A 16584-nucleotide genomic window follows, 5' to 3' on the forward strand; every position below is an offset into this window, starting at 1 on the left:
CATTAAAATATGTCATGTGTGAGAGAAGAAATTACATATTTGGATTGAGACTGAATACTATAATTTTCATATTTACTAAGAAGCTTTATGCCAACATCTATAATCAAGTCACAATGTAAAAGAAAACAAATATGATGGTTCAGTAAACACAAAGAAGAGAAGAAGCACACATATTGAGTGAGCAATATCGGTGTCCAAAAATAACAATTTAAAAATAGGTTTTCTTTAAGGCAGGAGGCAGGCTCTTCTCCTTGGAGACAGCATGCCTTTGTTTATGCAAAGAGTGGCGGCTGAGAGAGAGCAGGCCCCATGCAATGTAGCATGCAGTGTGGAAAACAGCAAATACATGATCAAAACATGCAGGCATACTGCATCAAACACAAGCAAAAGAAAATGCAAAAAAAAAGAAATCAGCTTCAGCAGTGCATTAACGGCAGAACAAGGCAACTGTATAAACCAGCTTTTCAGAAATATGAAAAATCTCATACTGTAATCACTTTGCTTCCTTTCCACTGACACACACTGGAGTAAGGAGGAAAAAAGCTACAGCTGTTATCGCAGAATGGGTATTTTCCCTGATACATCATAAACTGGTCTAAAATTGCTTGGGTACGCGTGCACTGGGTTTCATCTTACCTGATCGGTTGCGTTCCATTAGTCTGTTGTCTTTGCCAAGGCATGTATCACTCTGCGTGCTGTTGTATCCCAGATTCAGGTCAGAGTGGCTGAAGGTCGGGGAACCCCCCTGTGGCGCATGGGGGATGTACTTCTTTCTTTTTCTTGGAAGCTTTTGCTTTGCCATTGCAAGGGAGTAATACATTCCAAAATTGTTGACAATGACTGGCACAGGCATAGCAATGGTAAGTACACCAGCCAAAGCGCACAGTGCGCCAACCAGCATTCCTGACCAAGTCTGAGGATACATGTCCCCATACCCCAACGTTGTCATAGTAACCACTGCCCACCAGAATCCAATGGGTATATTTTTAAATTGTGTGTGCTTACTAGCTGAAGGGTCGTTGGGGCTGGCTCCTATTCTCTCAGCGTAGTAAATCATAGTGGCAAATATTAAAACTCCTAAAGCCAAAAATATTATGAGGAGCAAGAATTCATTAGTGCTAGCACGAAGAGTGTGCCCAAGTACCCTCAATCCCACAAAATGACGCGTCAACTTAAAAATTCGCAGGATTCTAACAAACCTCACCACCCTGAGGAACCCTAATACATCCTTAGCGGCTTTGGAGGAGAGCCCGCTTAGTCCCACTTCTAAATAAAATGGGAGGATTGCGACAAAGTCAATGATGTTCAAGAGGTTTCTGACAAATTCAAGTTTATCAGGACAGAAAGTAACACGGACTAAAAACTCGAAGGTGAACCACACAACGCAGACTCCTTCCACGTAGGTCAACGCAGCATCTGTTTCAATTTCGAAGTGGGAAATCATTTCAGTGCCGTTGTTGATTGTTTCTGTTTTGTTTATGATGGTGTTGAAAGCCTCATGTGTTTCCAAGCAAAACGTTGTGATTGAAACGAGGATGAAGAACAGAGATGCGAACGCAATGAACTACAAGAAAAGAAGAAAACAAGAAAACCGCGGATAAGTATTAATTTACCAACGAATGCAATATCAAAACAGTTGTCTTGGTCATTTTAAGAACTGGGGGCCATATTATCAAGAAAGGGCGATACATTATCGCCGCTTTTATCGGCGGGAAACTGCTGCTAAAGCGGCGATAATGGGCTTGATAATATGACCTTGTGAATTCCCATAGAAGCCCAGGTTAACAACAGAACCTGGGCTTCTATGGGAATTCACAAGGGCATATTATCAAGCCTATTATGGCCGCTTTAGCGGCAGTTTCCTGCAGATAAAAGCGGCGATAATGTATTGCCCTTTCTTGATAATATGGCCCTGTGTTTTGTTAAAGTTGGGCTTTACTAATTCTAACTCAACAGGTGAAAACATGTAAAGACACACATCAATTTTTCAAGTAAACACATATTTGCATAAATATAATTAATCAGGTATTAGTGTAGTTAACAGTGCAGACTCATAAATTACTCAGAAATAGCAACTGGCATGTTTCATCATAATAAAGGGCATTTCAATGACATAGCCTGTATACGTTTTGTGATGAGAAAGCCCATTGCAGAAACATTTATTACTCTACTTAAATAGGATGTCTATGTTCAGGGAATCGCCAGAAAGCAGCTTCCTGTAATGAATTGGTCATTATATAAGGGATAAAAAATCCTCTATCATACATTATAAGTCTATTGCAAGTCACAGAGAAGTTCCATAACCATATAGAGCAAAGAGGCCATAGGCCAAGTTCATTTATTAAGATATTGGAACTCTGCTTTGACTTGCAATACCCTTATCAAGTATGCCTGGGGGTACATTATCCCATATAACACATGGCCACACCATCACCCTTCCCACAAACCACTTAACCTTGGTGTTTAGCTCTTTCACATGAAAGAGCGAGTATGGTTGCAAACATGAATATTAAAAATAAAACCTCGAGTGCAAAATGTAACACATCAAAAACCTGTTGGATACAGTAGAAAAGGACTCTCCTTGGGAAGATTATCTTAAACGACAACAAGTTATCAATCACTCATCACATACAAACAAGCTCGCACAGCATCCGTTTTAAGCCCCTTTCCCCTAAACAGGTACCACCAGGATTTAGAAAATTATATACATTTTAATATCATGTAAATATAAAATCACAATACGCACATGAAGCATAAAAATTACACATCATCGTTCAGTTAAAAACATTAGTACATCCGATAAGTCCAGAATGCAATTTATTACTGTGATCCTCCCACAATAAGGTGCAACATGGCCCCACAATTGCAAAAACAATTAAAGGAAATGTTTTCACCACAAATGGGAGCACCCTACAAAACAGTATTAAAATAACTGTTATCTATGCTGATCCGTTATCTTTATCATACCCAGGCCCCAATGAAGCAGGTTTTCTTCATCTAACATCCCTTGTTGTACACAGATTTTGTGTAAGAAATGAGTTGACGCTTTTCTGTGGGTTAAAAACAAATTCAACCACCTTCTTCAGGACAATGTAATTTGGTATCAGTCTCCCACTACAACAGTATGTCTTTCAACAGCTATAAAATCATACATATAACAAGAATTAAAACACATTAAAAATAGCTTTTCTTTTATAATGCAACATTTCACAATGTACACCTGGCTTCATGATTGTTAGTTCCCAGGTTAAATCTTCCTATAAATGAGAAAGGTAGGCCTCCCCATACTTGAATCAATTTTTTAACTCTGGAAGCCACTTTATTAAAATTAAGTTGGGCTAAATTCTATAAATCATGCACCACTTGGATTCCCAGATACCTTATTTCCCATTTTAATACATCACTAGTGTGTTGGGTGGTCATTTATTTATTTATTTTATTTGCAGGTTTGTACCGCGCTAGATTCGACTCCCGGAGGAGTATCTCCGCGCCTTTAGGCATCTACAGCATATGTTTGGGGAAGAACCAGTTTAGCAGCCGTTCTAGTGTTGGAATAAGAAGGTCTTAAGTTGTTTTCTAAATGGAAGATGATTTACACATAGCCTGAGAGACTTTGGGAGACTATTCCATAGGGAGGGTCCTGCCACTGATAACGCTTTGGTTCCATGTCTGGCTTTTTTTGCTCTAGGTACACAGAGGAGGCCTTGCTTGCTCGACCTAAGTGACCAAAAAGGTACATATGGAACAAACTTTTTAGTTAGGTATGCTGGACCCAGCCCGTTAAGGTTTTTGTGTATGGTGCAACATACTTTGAACTTGGCCCTCTGTTTGACTGATAACCAGTGCAACTTTGTCTTTGTGTTCTGAACCACCTGGAGTCTTGTCATGACTCCCTCGTTAGCAGACAGGAGCAGGCCATTACAATAGTCTATTCGACTCAAGACCAGTGCCTGTACCAACGTTCTTCTAGTTGCATCCGGTAGTAAGGGTAATATTTTTCGTAACAGGCCAATAACATGAAAGCAGGCTCCCACCACCTGGTTGCCATGCTGTTTGAGTGTAAGTTCTTGATCTAATCGGACTCCCAGATTTTTAACTATTTGTTTGGGCTCGGGTACTGGACCCAGATCTTGTGGCCACCAGTCCGGAGTCCAGAGGAGTTTAGCTTCACCAAACAGCATGACTTCTGTCTTTCCAACGTTGCATTGCAAGTAGTTGGACGACATCCAGTGTGCCACTGCTTTCATGCCCTGGGAAAAGGAGTTCCTAACCTCGGTGGTAAGGGACTTGAAGGGAAAGAGGAGTTGAGTGTCATCCGCGTAGGATACCGGGATGAATCCATAAGTTCTCATGATGTTAGACAGGGGTGCCACATAGATGTTAAAGAGCGTAGGGCTCAAACTTGAGCCCTGTGGCACCCCTTTGGAAATTTCAACCTCCTCTGACCGGTAAGCACCCATTGTCACTCGCTGGGTGCGGTTTGTTTGGAAACTCCTCAACCATGCCAGTGCCTCGTGCTTCAGGCCGATGTTAGCTAGCCTGGCAGTCAAGATGGAATGTGACACGGTGTCGAATGCCACAGACAGATCCAACAGTACCAGGATAACGGAGTGTCCTTTATCCTGGTACATATGTAGATCGTCTGCGACAGACATCAGGGTAGTCTCGGTACTGTGTTTTGGCCTGAAACCCGATTGTGAATAGTCTAGCCCTCCTGCAAATTCGATGTAATTATACAGGTGTCTAATAATAAACTTTTCAATAAGTTTGCCTAGAAAAGGGAGCAGGGATATTGGCCTAAGGTTGGCTAGCTCAGTCCAGGGGATTGCTGTGTTTTTCCTGGGTGACCTAACCAACGCCTTCTTCCATCCTAGCGGAACCTCTTCTGTGCTTAGCGAGAGGTTTACTAGCCTCTGGATCGCAGGTCCCAATTCATTCGCAAGTGTAGGCATAATACGCGCAGGAATAGTGTCCATTGGACAGCCACTCTTTATCTGTGTGATAAGTGATAATACCTCCTCAATTGAGATAGGGGGAAAACAGAGAGAGAGTGAGTAGCAGGAGATTGTACTTCCATACTTACAAATGGGGCATTATCATTCCTACTGGTTTGGTTAGAATGAATAATTTTGTCATAAATTGCATCGATTTTTTTGTAAAGAACAGAGAGGTGTCATCACATAGTTGCTGCAATGCCACTTCTGGACTCTCACAAGCTGCTGGTTTCGTGAATGTCTGTAAGATTTGATACAATACTTTCGGGTTATTGCCAGCTGCCGATAATTGTGGTGCAACATGATTTTTTCGCGCAGCGCGAATAGCTTTGTGATATATTGTCAAGGAGTTCCTGTAAAGTTGTTTGTCTCTGTTTTGTCGGGAAGCCCTCCATTTCTTCTCTAATTTCCTAGTAGCCTGTTTGAGCGACCTTAGATGCTCCGAAATTTCCTGTTTGTGTGCAGGTCTGGGCTTAAAGGTTTTAAATTTGCATGATCTAATTTATAGTTTCAAGTACCATCCCTTCACATTTGCTCAGAGCGTTTTCAATACTCTCACTAGCGCTGGGAGTAGGGGCTACGTATCTCTTTTTAAAGGCTTCCTGGGTCAGTTTATGCCATGGTCTTCTTTTACTGGGTAAGGCAATCTGTCCAGTACCATGCGAAATGGGAGTGGGAGTATAAAATTCAATGATAAAATGGTCTGTCCATTCTACTTGATAGGGGGGCAAACACTCGACCTGTAGGGAGTTGGTTAAGACTAAGTCTAAGGTGTGTCCCGCCTGATGAGTTGGGCCGCTATTTATCTGCTTTAGACCCAGTAAGTTAAGGTCCGCCATTAATGTTTGCACCTCGTTACAATTTTCTAACTCACTGTGGACATTAAAGTCTCCTAAGAGTAGGAAGTCGGTATTGCCATGTACATGGGGTGCCAATGACTCTACCAACGTGACAGATAGATTGGTGCACGGACCGGGGGGGCGGTAGACCAATGCTCCCTTTCTACTTTTTTTAGACGAAATGTTAATTTTAAAAATCAGGAGTTCTAACTTGGGGGTACACAGCTCGTCCAGCACAGTAACATTAATTTCTTGCTTATGGACAATCGCGATCCCCCCACCAGTTTTAGTGGGACGATCTAACCTGATAATTTTGTATCCCACTGGGATTCCCAGAGTTATGGCCGGGACTGAGTGGGGTTTAAGCAACGTTTCCGTCAGGAAGCATAGGTCGGGTTCCTCTGATGAAATCAGATCCCATACCTCTATGGCGTGTTTAGGTAGCGATCTGATATTTCATAATAAGTTCTTATTTCCCCGTAGTGTACTGGTGCCCTTATTATTTGTCGGGGTAGAGTTGTGGGCGAGTATCGCCTTGTCGTGTGGGCACCACTCCGGGTGATTATCAGAGGTGTTTCTGACTCCAGCTAATATCTGGAATTGAACTTTGCAGTAACGACAGGCAAACGGGCCCTCTAAACTTCCCTCCACCCTGTTATCACACCCCATAGGGAAATGGCTTTGGATCCCTAGTAATACCTGTGAGGAGTAAGTTCTCCGTGAGTGGGTGGGTAGCGCCATAGCCTCCAGCCCCTGGCCCCGTCCTGTCGCGGACGGGCGCAGACGGGCTGGTCTTTGGCTTGTCTTCGGCGCTGGCTAAGGCGCCCCTCTGCGCTCAAACCGCTGCGCGCTAGGGCCGACGAGGGGCTAAATAGCCCTGTAAAGTGGAGAGCTGGAGCGCTAACCGCTCGCCTTCCTGGGCGTATCTTGCTCTTACCTGCCCCGCCCTCCGCTCAACGGTATAGGCTACCGAGTCGGACCGGGCGGGCAGGCTTGAGTATTGGGCACAGACAGCCGGAAATGCAGTGGGAGCCCCTCTGAGCCCCGTCAAAGCGCGAGTGCAAACAGCAGTAAGTTAAAATCTCTAACAATTTCCACTTCAGCCACACTTAGCTCTGGGTACTTTTAAAATTAGTAATTCAATTTTAAAAACACGGTCTGTTCGGGGTCAGTGCTCGGAGTTTTAAAATTTATCAAATCAATTTTAAAAACACGATCAGTGCGGGGTCAGTGCTGGGAGTTTTAAAACTAGCAATTCGATTTTTAAACATACGCTAAAACAGTATGCAGCAGCGCTTCCGCTCAAAGTATGTATGTAGGCGCCAAGCGGGGTCGGGAGATGCTGCCACCGCCGTCCCTTACCGCAAGTGTCCGGTGCCTCCTCGCAGCCTAAATAGCCCTGTAAAGTGGAGAGCTGGAGCGCTAACCGCTCGCCTTCCTGGGCGTGTCTTGCTCTTACCTGCCCCGCCCTCCGCTCAACGGTATAGGCTACCGAGTCGGACCGGGCGGGCAGGCTTGAGTATTGGGCACAGACAGCCGGAAATGCAGTGGGAGCCCCTCTGAGTCCCGTCAAAGCGCGAGTGCAAAGAGCAGTAAGTTAAAATCACTAACAATTTCCACTTCGGCCACTGGGAGTTTTAAAATTTATCAAATCAATTTAAAAAACGCGATCAGTGCGGGGTCAGTGCTGGGAGTTTTAAAATTAGCAATTCAATTTTTAAACATACGCTAAAACAGTATGCAGCAGCGCTTCCGCTCAAAGTATGTATGTAGGCGCCAAGCGGGGTCGGGAGATGTCGCCACCGTCGTCCCTTACCGTCATTCCATAGTCTCGTTTTTTTGTTGATTAGTACAGTAACCGGATCCTTTCCCCAAATCTTCCAGGACATTCCATACGACTGGAAGTGACTTTGGTAAATCTCCTGTATAGACAATCAGGTCATCTGCACAGAGACCAATTTCTTTCTCCCACCCGTTGCAAACAAAAGGAACAATATTCTTACTTTCTCTTATTTTGTTTGCCAGTTGCTCTATATGAAGATTAAACCAGATTGGTGAAAGTGGACACCCCTGCCTGGTCAGTCTTCTGATTTTTATCTGTTTGGTTAGGTTCCCAATAACTAAAATCCTAGCAGTGTTTTTTTTTATAAAGGGATCTAACTGCCCCTAAAAAAGCCTTTCCTAAATCAAGTTGCTTGATTACACTATACAGGAAGGGGCAACTGACCCTATCAAAGGCTGGCGCTGCATTGAAGGTCAGCACTGTCAAGGGGATACTATCCTTACCGACCAACAGCCGCGGCCCGTGGAGGGAGTTGCGGTGGGGCAGAGAGGCGGGGCGAGGGAGGGGCAGGGTGGGGGGTGCTAAAAACCGGCATATGGATATTTGGAGGTAAGTAAACAATTTAATTGATAAAACGAATTTCGTAGCGTGCGCTGCATCGCATTTTGATAGTATCTACCAGGAAGAAGTCTATTTTAGACCGGTGCCCATATTTCTGATTATAAAAAGTGAACCTTCCCCCTGAGCTCTCCCCTTTGCTTCCCTTTAGCTCCCAAATGTCAATAAGGCCTATATCTTCCATCAACTGGTTCATCAGACCTCCTATGTTAGGTGAGTTTGCAGTTCCTCTCATGGAGGATTTATCCTGAGCAGGAACTATCATTGCATTAAAATTCCCTTCTAATATTATAGGGAGGTTACGATCTAAATGCTGGTAGTATAAAGCAAGAAGTGGGGCTAGGTCATCTAAATTTGGCCTGTAGTACCCTGCACATGCTATCCAAGTACCATGTATTTTTACCTTATCTATTGCCCATCTCCCTACCGGTTCGACTAGACACTCTCCCAAAATAGCTTTGATGGATTTCTTAAAGAGGAGCACTACCCCCTTTACACAACATGACTGGGTAGTACATACTCAATATTCTATCCATTTCTGACATTTTAATATATCTTTCCATTCCTCTATTAATAAGTGAGATTCTTGTATGAATATAACATCGCTGTCCGAGAGCCCTGGGATACTCTAAAATTCTCCTCCTTCTGGTACTGACCCTGAGACAAATAACATTCCAAGTTACAACACTTAAGGGTCTAACTTACCGTGACTCCATCATGGATCAAGTTTGGTACCCAGGGCCAAACTAGATAGGGCTGTATACTTGGCTCATCCGCATGATCAGTTTTATTCAATTAGAACTTACATTTCTTTTTCTCCCACATGCTCCCACACCCTGTGATTATTAAAAATGTTACTTTATAAATACATTTTGTCTGCTAGTGACTCACCCACCCCACCCTGGGGAACCCTCCTTATTAACTACAGGTATTCTGAAAGATTCCCTTTTAGAGCTCTCCTTTTGCTCCATGGAATTAATATTTCAATCAGTTCTGTTGCACTTTAATCTGGTCAACTAATGACCTTACTTCCTTAGGGCCTCTGATGTTGTGCATTTTGTTGTTCCACATAACTCTGAGGGAAACAGTTAAAATTGTCTATAACCCCCAAATTCACCTTCATCTTCAAGGCAATCCTCCTAGAATTTAAACCACTATGGTTTAAGAAGCTGCACGGGGACTTAAGCAGATATATATGGAGGGCAAAAGGGGTGAGAATTGCTTGGAGGAAGCTCCATAGGAAGAAGGAACATGGTGGCATTGCAAGCCCACATCTTTTTGAATATTCCTGTGCCTTTCATTTAAAGAACATAAGGCTGCTACATATGGATAACTCTACCTTTTCCCTGTTATTCAGTGTCTTGACTAAAGACCTTCGTGTGAGGGGGGACTTTTTCCTTTTTCAAATTTGGCTACCCAAAGTAGTTCAAGAAAGTGAGACTCAAGATTCTTGTTGCCACCTGTAGGTTGTGGTACCAAATCAGAAGATCTTTAGGAATTCCCTATTATAGTACCCCTGCCCCATAAAGGAACTCCCCTGGGACACTGGCCTGCCTTCTGGCCAAACTTGTAACCCTCCTGTTGACTGGGGTACACATAGATGGGGTCAAATCATAGAAGACAGCCAACGAGTACCTTGGGAGTGCCTGGTAGAAATCACTGAAGAAGGTCCATCGAAATTGTAATATTACCAACTAGCAAGTTGGGCAAATGGGGTTAGGTAAAGAAAGCTAAGGTAACCAATATTGGGAGGACAGGATAGAAAAACGACAACTTCAGCTAAAAGAACTTTCAGAGTGGTACTGGATGCTAGTCTGGGCTGGAGAGGAGGAGTAGACCCTGCCAATTGAGATCTGGCAGGAGGTCCTGCAAAACCAAGACATCGAAACCCTGTGGTAAGTATCTGTGTCTTTTTTGTGGATATCTACAAAGTCTGCGCCCCTCAACAAAAATCATCTGTTTACTGGATGCCAAGGAAGCTGTCAAAGCTGGGACCCCGGGAGGCAAGGAAGTGCCCAAGTGTGGTGAAGAAAAAGCAGACGATGTTCACATGTTTTGGTAGTGCCCCTCAATTGAGATCTTCTTCAAGAAGTGGGTGAGGTGCCCTCAGAAATAATTGGTCAAGTGATTACAGTAAGCCTGTCATTGGTTATTTTCACGGTGGTCAGTGGGGGGGAGACTCACTGAAACGTCTTAAGGCACACATATGACTCATCTTTGTGCTGATCTTGCTTGCACGACGAGAGATATGCCTAAAGTGGATTCTCCCCAGTACCCCCTTGGTTTGGGAATGACTAAGCACAGCACAAAGGATATGCAACTTAGATTGGAGTGATCCCCTTTCTAAAAGAACCACATTCTGGGAGATTTGGGAAGACTGGCATAAATGCCCACCTTCCAACTTTAACTATTGTCTTGTGTGTAAAATATATTCATCTAATGGTTAAACATCAATGCAACATTGGTCGAAGGGGAGCCCGGTCTGCGTTCATGGCTAGAGCCTCCCTATATCGACTTTATTTGCTTTCGTGGCTTAGGCTCTCGACTTGGTCGGTTGCACATGGCCCGTGGGCTCTACGAACCCCCTTGAGGGGAGATTGGGGCCCCCACATAGTCTTAGAGTTTCCTGGCCCTGCATGATGAAAAATGAGGACTAAATAAAAATGAGTGCTAATTCCTAGAGGTACCCTCCTCTCTTCATACTCTAATAATTTACTCATTTTCCCTTTATTGCAGGAGAGATGTTCACTTAATAAGTACCCCACGACTGGTAAGCTGCGGTGACCCAGGGATATTTGTTGCAAACTGATATTAGAAACAATTCAATGCAAGTCATTTTTCTTTAAGGCTGCAGTAGCTCGGAACATGTAGAAACATGCAGAAAGATTCTAGCATTTTTCTATCTAAGGGGTGGAAAAAGTAAACATATTCTCTCTGCTTGTCATTGTAAGCTATTAAAATAAAGTAGGCGAAAGAAAAGCAAACTTCCACTTGATGCTTTAAACAGCTGATAAATTATGCTCCATGGCCTTGCCTGCCTTTCACCTCGGCTGCTGGCCCTGACCGTAGGAAATGTGACGTCAAACCTTGACTGTAATAAACGTACACTAGTCGAGTTCTGACGTCTGATTTTTCTAATTGGCGGCTTGATGAGTCACAAGTCATTGATTATAAAGAAATAAGTAACTGCCCTTTACATACATTATAAAACATTAAGCATATTTGGTGGAAAATGAGACAGAGCTTTGTATATGAATCGTGCTGTTCTAATTTATTTAATACATTGCAAGCTTTGGCAACTTAAGCAGAGCACTGCCTCTTTCAAGTATATGACACAAAAGACATTGTCCCTCATTCAATATTGGGTTGTAACATACTACCAGATGATAATGCTGGTTCTGGCGGTAGCTAGGCTGTAACTGAGAGATTACTTTGCTGTCACTAAAATACTCCCTGGTTATTTTCATGGGGGAGTGGGTGCTTCGTGCAAATATGATGTACCACCCTTCAGTTGAGATTGCATTACCTTCTCATATCACACTGCTAGCCTAGGAAGAGAAACATTATAATAAAATTGACGTTTTACATAAAGTGGTGTTATAAGCTGTGATGGGGAGTCTTGCTGGGGCACACCCAGGTTGTTAGAGGTTCCTGAGGATCCTATACTCTCAATAAGAGTGGATCTCAGTACCTTCTCAAACCAAGAGAGGGAAGGCACTACACTTATCTCTACACATCAGTCAGATAAATTGACACTGGTGAGACAAGACATCCTATTGGCATATGCTCATTGATTGCACAGCGCTGATTGTACCTTGGTATTGGTTAACTGAAAAACAGCTCAGGATTGTAATATGAAACATGACTACAGCTAGCTGAGGGTTTATTGTCACACAAAACTTGGACGTTGGAAAAATCCTAAGATTAATAGGTATTTGATTGATTTTGCCTCCATTAGTCTACACTGAAGATATAGATTTAGGGAGCAAATATTGAACTCCTAAATAGAATGCAGCTTGCATAACATGGTTTTGAAGCTAAAAAAAAACACAACCATCACAGAGAGGGACATGAATTATAGAGTAATGCACAAGCACATTATAGTACAACTTTGGATGAATTCTGTACCATGCCCAAACCTAATATGCACTATACTAAAGAATGAATGTAATAATGCAGCACTTCTGTGACATTCACTTAAAGATGTTAGGATCACAATCTACAAAGGTTTAAGTTTGTATGTGTAGATCTACTCATGGTTAGATCAACACTTACACTTACGTATATAGCACCATTTTCTTTTTGTTATTCACCATTTCTGAGAGGAAACTTACATCAAAGTGTATGGAGTTTTACGAGTCATGACTGAAATTATCAGTGTAAAGTTACCATTAAACACTTAAAATCCGCCATGGAAAAGCATGTTTCCAATCCCACTGTAATTTAGCTGGCGGTGTCTTGCAAACACCACCACCAAATTGCGGCCAACACCCCGCGGATCAGCGGCGGATGGACATGCCATCCGCCGCTGATCCCACCGGTGGGTATTTTAAAGGTCCGCAGTGGTGATTCCGCATCCTCCGGGCCGGCGGAATCACCGCAATCCTAATCAAGCCCTAGTTTGGGATCCTTTTTGTGTGGTGCTTTCACTGTTTTACTGTTTGAAGAGCTGCACAAATACTTTACACATCTCACCTGTAAATTAAGCCCGACTGCTCTGTGCCGAGCTATCAAGGAATTGGGCACAGGTTAATTTAGGGTATGCCTGGGCCTTACCCTGACACGGATTGTGATTGCTGCTTGCAAGGCTGACACCCAACCAGCAGCCCAATTTTCACATGTGTAAGTCTGATTTGCTTTCATAGTGTTTTCTGATCCTCGAACTTCAGCACAGACTTTCCTCTTTAAGGAGCCACCACTCCTTTCTTCAGGACAAGGTGAACATTTTAATTCAGTAGCATAATTCTGATAACCACATGCCAAACTATGAATGATTATAATTCGAAATTTGAGATTCTATTTACGAGCAAATATGATCTTGAGGAAATCAGAGAATGTCTATTTTCTGGCCGTTAATTATGTTTTCTATTTTTTTTAGTTTGCTGGAGGCATATTTCACCTTTCATTTCTAGCCCATGACATTTGCTACTTTCACTGAATGGTCTTCATTTAGTCAGTTTGGCTTGTCACGCCCCATGACATTTGCATATTTCTACCCCATTAGTAATTGTTTACTTTTTGAAGAGCTCTCTAAATAGCAATCTGCCCTACCTGTGCTTCTGTCTGTGTTCTCTTCCACCCGATCGACTCCCCTTTTCCACGCCATCGTGTCCCAAAATAAACACACTCCAACAGCTTCGGCACTAGCAATTGAGGTTAGCAGGAAGTGTAAATAGATTTACCACAAGCACTACAAAAGGCATGGGACTGGAAGGAACGGTGATGGAGAGAGACAGAGAGGAGGGGCGCGACTGAGTCTGCTGAGAAGGCTTTTTGCTTCACTCACTTAGCAGCCGCCAAGTAAGTGTTAATACGCTCTGTGGCTTTAGAAAGGGCCTTTCCGTGACATCTTAACATAGGCATGTACACACTGTGAGCAATCTGCGCCAACACACACTGGATACAAAGGTGCAAACCCCCTTTTGTGCCTGTAATACAATCAGGGAATGTTGCAAGGGAAACCCCCTATTTGGGGACCTTGTTCTATCAATGCAGATCCTTAAGTAGCACATTTATTTTATTATGTGCTGTAATGTGTACAGAGTATTTGAGAATAATAAATACATTTTCTTTCTGCACCTACTGCAAGCATTCTCTCCATTGTGAGATTTTTCAGCCCCACTAAAAATGCAAGATACTGCTGAAAGGTGCGAGTTCCTCATTCAAGCAAATGTGTGCCAGACCTCAAAAAGGATTATTTACAATGTCCCATTTTCACAAATGAACCAGAAAGTATAAGTAAACAGCGCTAAAAGCATTTCAAGTAGTAAACCTCCATATTGTTATGCCTCATTCTCCTGTGATTCTCCTTGCACCTGACCTCAACTTCCGTCTTGTGCTCATTAGTACCAGGTGGAATATAAAATGCATTTGATTGTTAGTCTCTGCAGTTGCACTAGCATTTAGAACATGGAATCCTGTTACCAACTCCATTCACACCACTCACGTTCAAATAGGTTATCTCTTATCCTCACTGAAGGCTCCCTCATGGACGTCATTTAGGGGTCCTTAGTGGTCGAAGTTGCGACCCATGGCTTGCCCTTTGCTACCCCTAGGAATGCCTTTGCGACCCCTGGTCTCAGATGTAGCAAATTCAGTGCCCGGAACACAGGGGCAGCAGGACTCCACTCTTTTTATTTCCTGTAATTCTTTGATACACTAATAGTGAATAAATAAAATATATTATTAACTAATAGTGTAATAAAAGTGGAGTACAATAAGCTGGAATGTAACCTTCCATGGGAGATGAGGTAAGTAAAAAATATTTTTAAATGTATTTTGTGTGCATGCTTGCAGGTGAGAGTGTGCGTATGTGTGAGAGAGTGTATATGTGTGAATTTGTGTGTAAGTATGTGTGAGTAAAAGTGGAGGTCAATAATGTGTGATGTCACCACCGCTATCCCTGGCATTTAGGTGAATTGACATCCATGGGCTCACGGGCTAAGTTTCGTAGTGGCACACAGGTTTTACGGAAGACCTTAATACACTTTGGGGGATATTCTCAAGAATGTGTGATAATTATAGCAAAATTAGCTTAACACAACTTTTTACATTGCTGTCTATCGCTGGAAAATAATGCTGTGTCAACGTTGTATTCTTAACACGGCGGTACCATGCGATAGTCTCACGATAACGCGTGAAATGACCGTGTTAAAATTAACGTGACGCCTAAAAAATGCAAAACTCGAAGTGAAAAAAGCGGCAATGTCCCAAGTCATGATAAAAAAATCAGGTATAACCACCGACAGGCCTGCAATTCCCACGCGTCATGCTGGAACATGCACCATGAAAGCAGAAAAAAAAACTGGGAGATGACAATGTACGAGTACAATCTCACATCCGTGATGTAGTTTCAAATGTCCACTGTCCCGCATCAAATAGGCATCCCCTCACAACCAGTCACAATATACATTGTCATGGAGTCTGTATGTAAACTTCGTCAATGCGTCAACATACATGGAACACACTGTGAAACTGCAGACCCTACATCACGTCAGTGATGATGGAGACGACCCCCAAGACATCGGCCTAGACGAACTCCAATGGTTCATGGACACCCTTTGCACTCACGTCCAGTAGCAGGTCAGCCCAGCACCATTGAGGTGAGCCCACCCCCTGCACAGACCACACAACAGGAAGCACCCACCACCACGTCTGGCTCCCAGCACCTCACAGAAGAACACATGGCATTCCAACGCCATGTGTTAGACTGCCAGAAGGAGCTGACTGAACAGGTGTGGGTGGGGTTCGAACTCATGCCATACTTGGGTGTCTAAGTCACATCAGGGACCACTTACACTCTCTAGCGGGCACCCACAGTCCGCCCCATGTCCTCCAACAATCCATGGCCGGTGTCACCGGAGTCATGACTCGGAGACAACAACAACTGTCTAGTCAGAGTGGCTACAGTGATGGCATCCGTGATTTGGGAAACATGAGGAGGGTCATGGAGAACATGGAGCAGATGCAGGCACAAAGAATGGCTACCACGGCTGCACATGAGAAAGCTGTAAATGGGATCTTCCATGCCCTACAGATCCTCATCATGGGAGTGATGCCACATGACATTGTGCAGATGAATGCTGCTGCTACTTCTACATCCACATCTCCGGCCCCTGATGTGTCAGTGTCACACAGTGCTGTAGACCAAACACCACCATCCACATGTGAGGCACATGAAACGTCAGAGGACAAAGATGAGGATGAATCTGCCTTAGTTGGAAGTAGGAAGCAGTAACATTCATCTTTGCCATGTGGCTTTTATCTGCTTGGTTTTGCCCTCTGCATCATGCCCTTCCACTGTCCCCCGATACAATCTACAACACTAACCTTGCACCTCAACATGGACTGCCACAAATTGTTTGCAAAACAATGACACAGCAATCACCCTGCGGACTGGACTCTTCCCCTTCTGAGTAACTTGTCAATCCCTAAAGGACTCTGGCTGGGCCTCCATGGGGCAACATTGGAAAGTGTTGTCTGCATGGCCCAGTACTAAGACAGCTTCAACACTCCACTGAACGTGAATAATACTTTCTAATACACACAGTTGTGTCATGTCTATGATTCATCAAGTATGAAAGCATGGACGAATGTAGGGGCTGTGATTCCCCCTTACGTCCATATTGCT

At 43.4% G+C, this 16584-nt stretch overlaps 1 protein-coding gene across 3 annotated transcripts in view; it reads right to left on the bottom strand.

Annotated features, from left to right (window-relative positions):
- Nucleotides 1-16584, bottom strand: part of KCNC2 (potassium voltage-gated channel subfamily C member 2) — a 736065-nt gene that overhangs the window by 89174 nt on the left and 630307 nt on the right. For all 3 annotated transcript variants that reach the window (XM_086918116.1, XM_086918113.1, XM_086918110.1), the window contains exon 3: nucleotides 637-1564. In XM_086918116.1, the coding sequence (XP_086774242.1) occupies nucleotides 637-1564 (928 nt within the window). The remainder of the gene's footprint in view (nucleotides 1-636; nucleotides 1565-16584) is intronic.

The sequence above is a fragment of the Lissotriton vulgaris genome, chromosome 1_1 (assembly GCF_964263255.1).
Source record: "Lissotriton vulgaris chromosome 1_1, aLisVul1.2, whole genome shotgun sequence".
Classification (NCBI taxonomy): Eukaryota; Metazoa; Chordata; class Amphibia; order Caudata; family Salamandridae; genus Lissotriton; species Lissotriton vulgaris.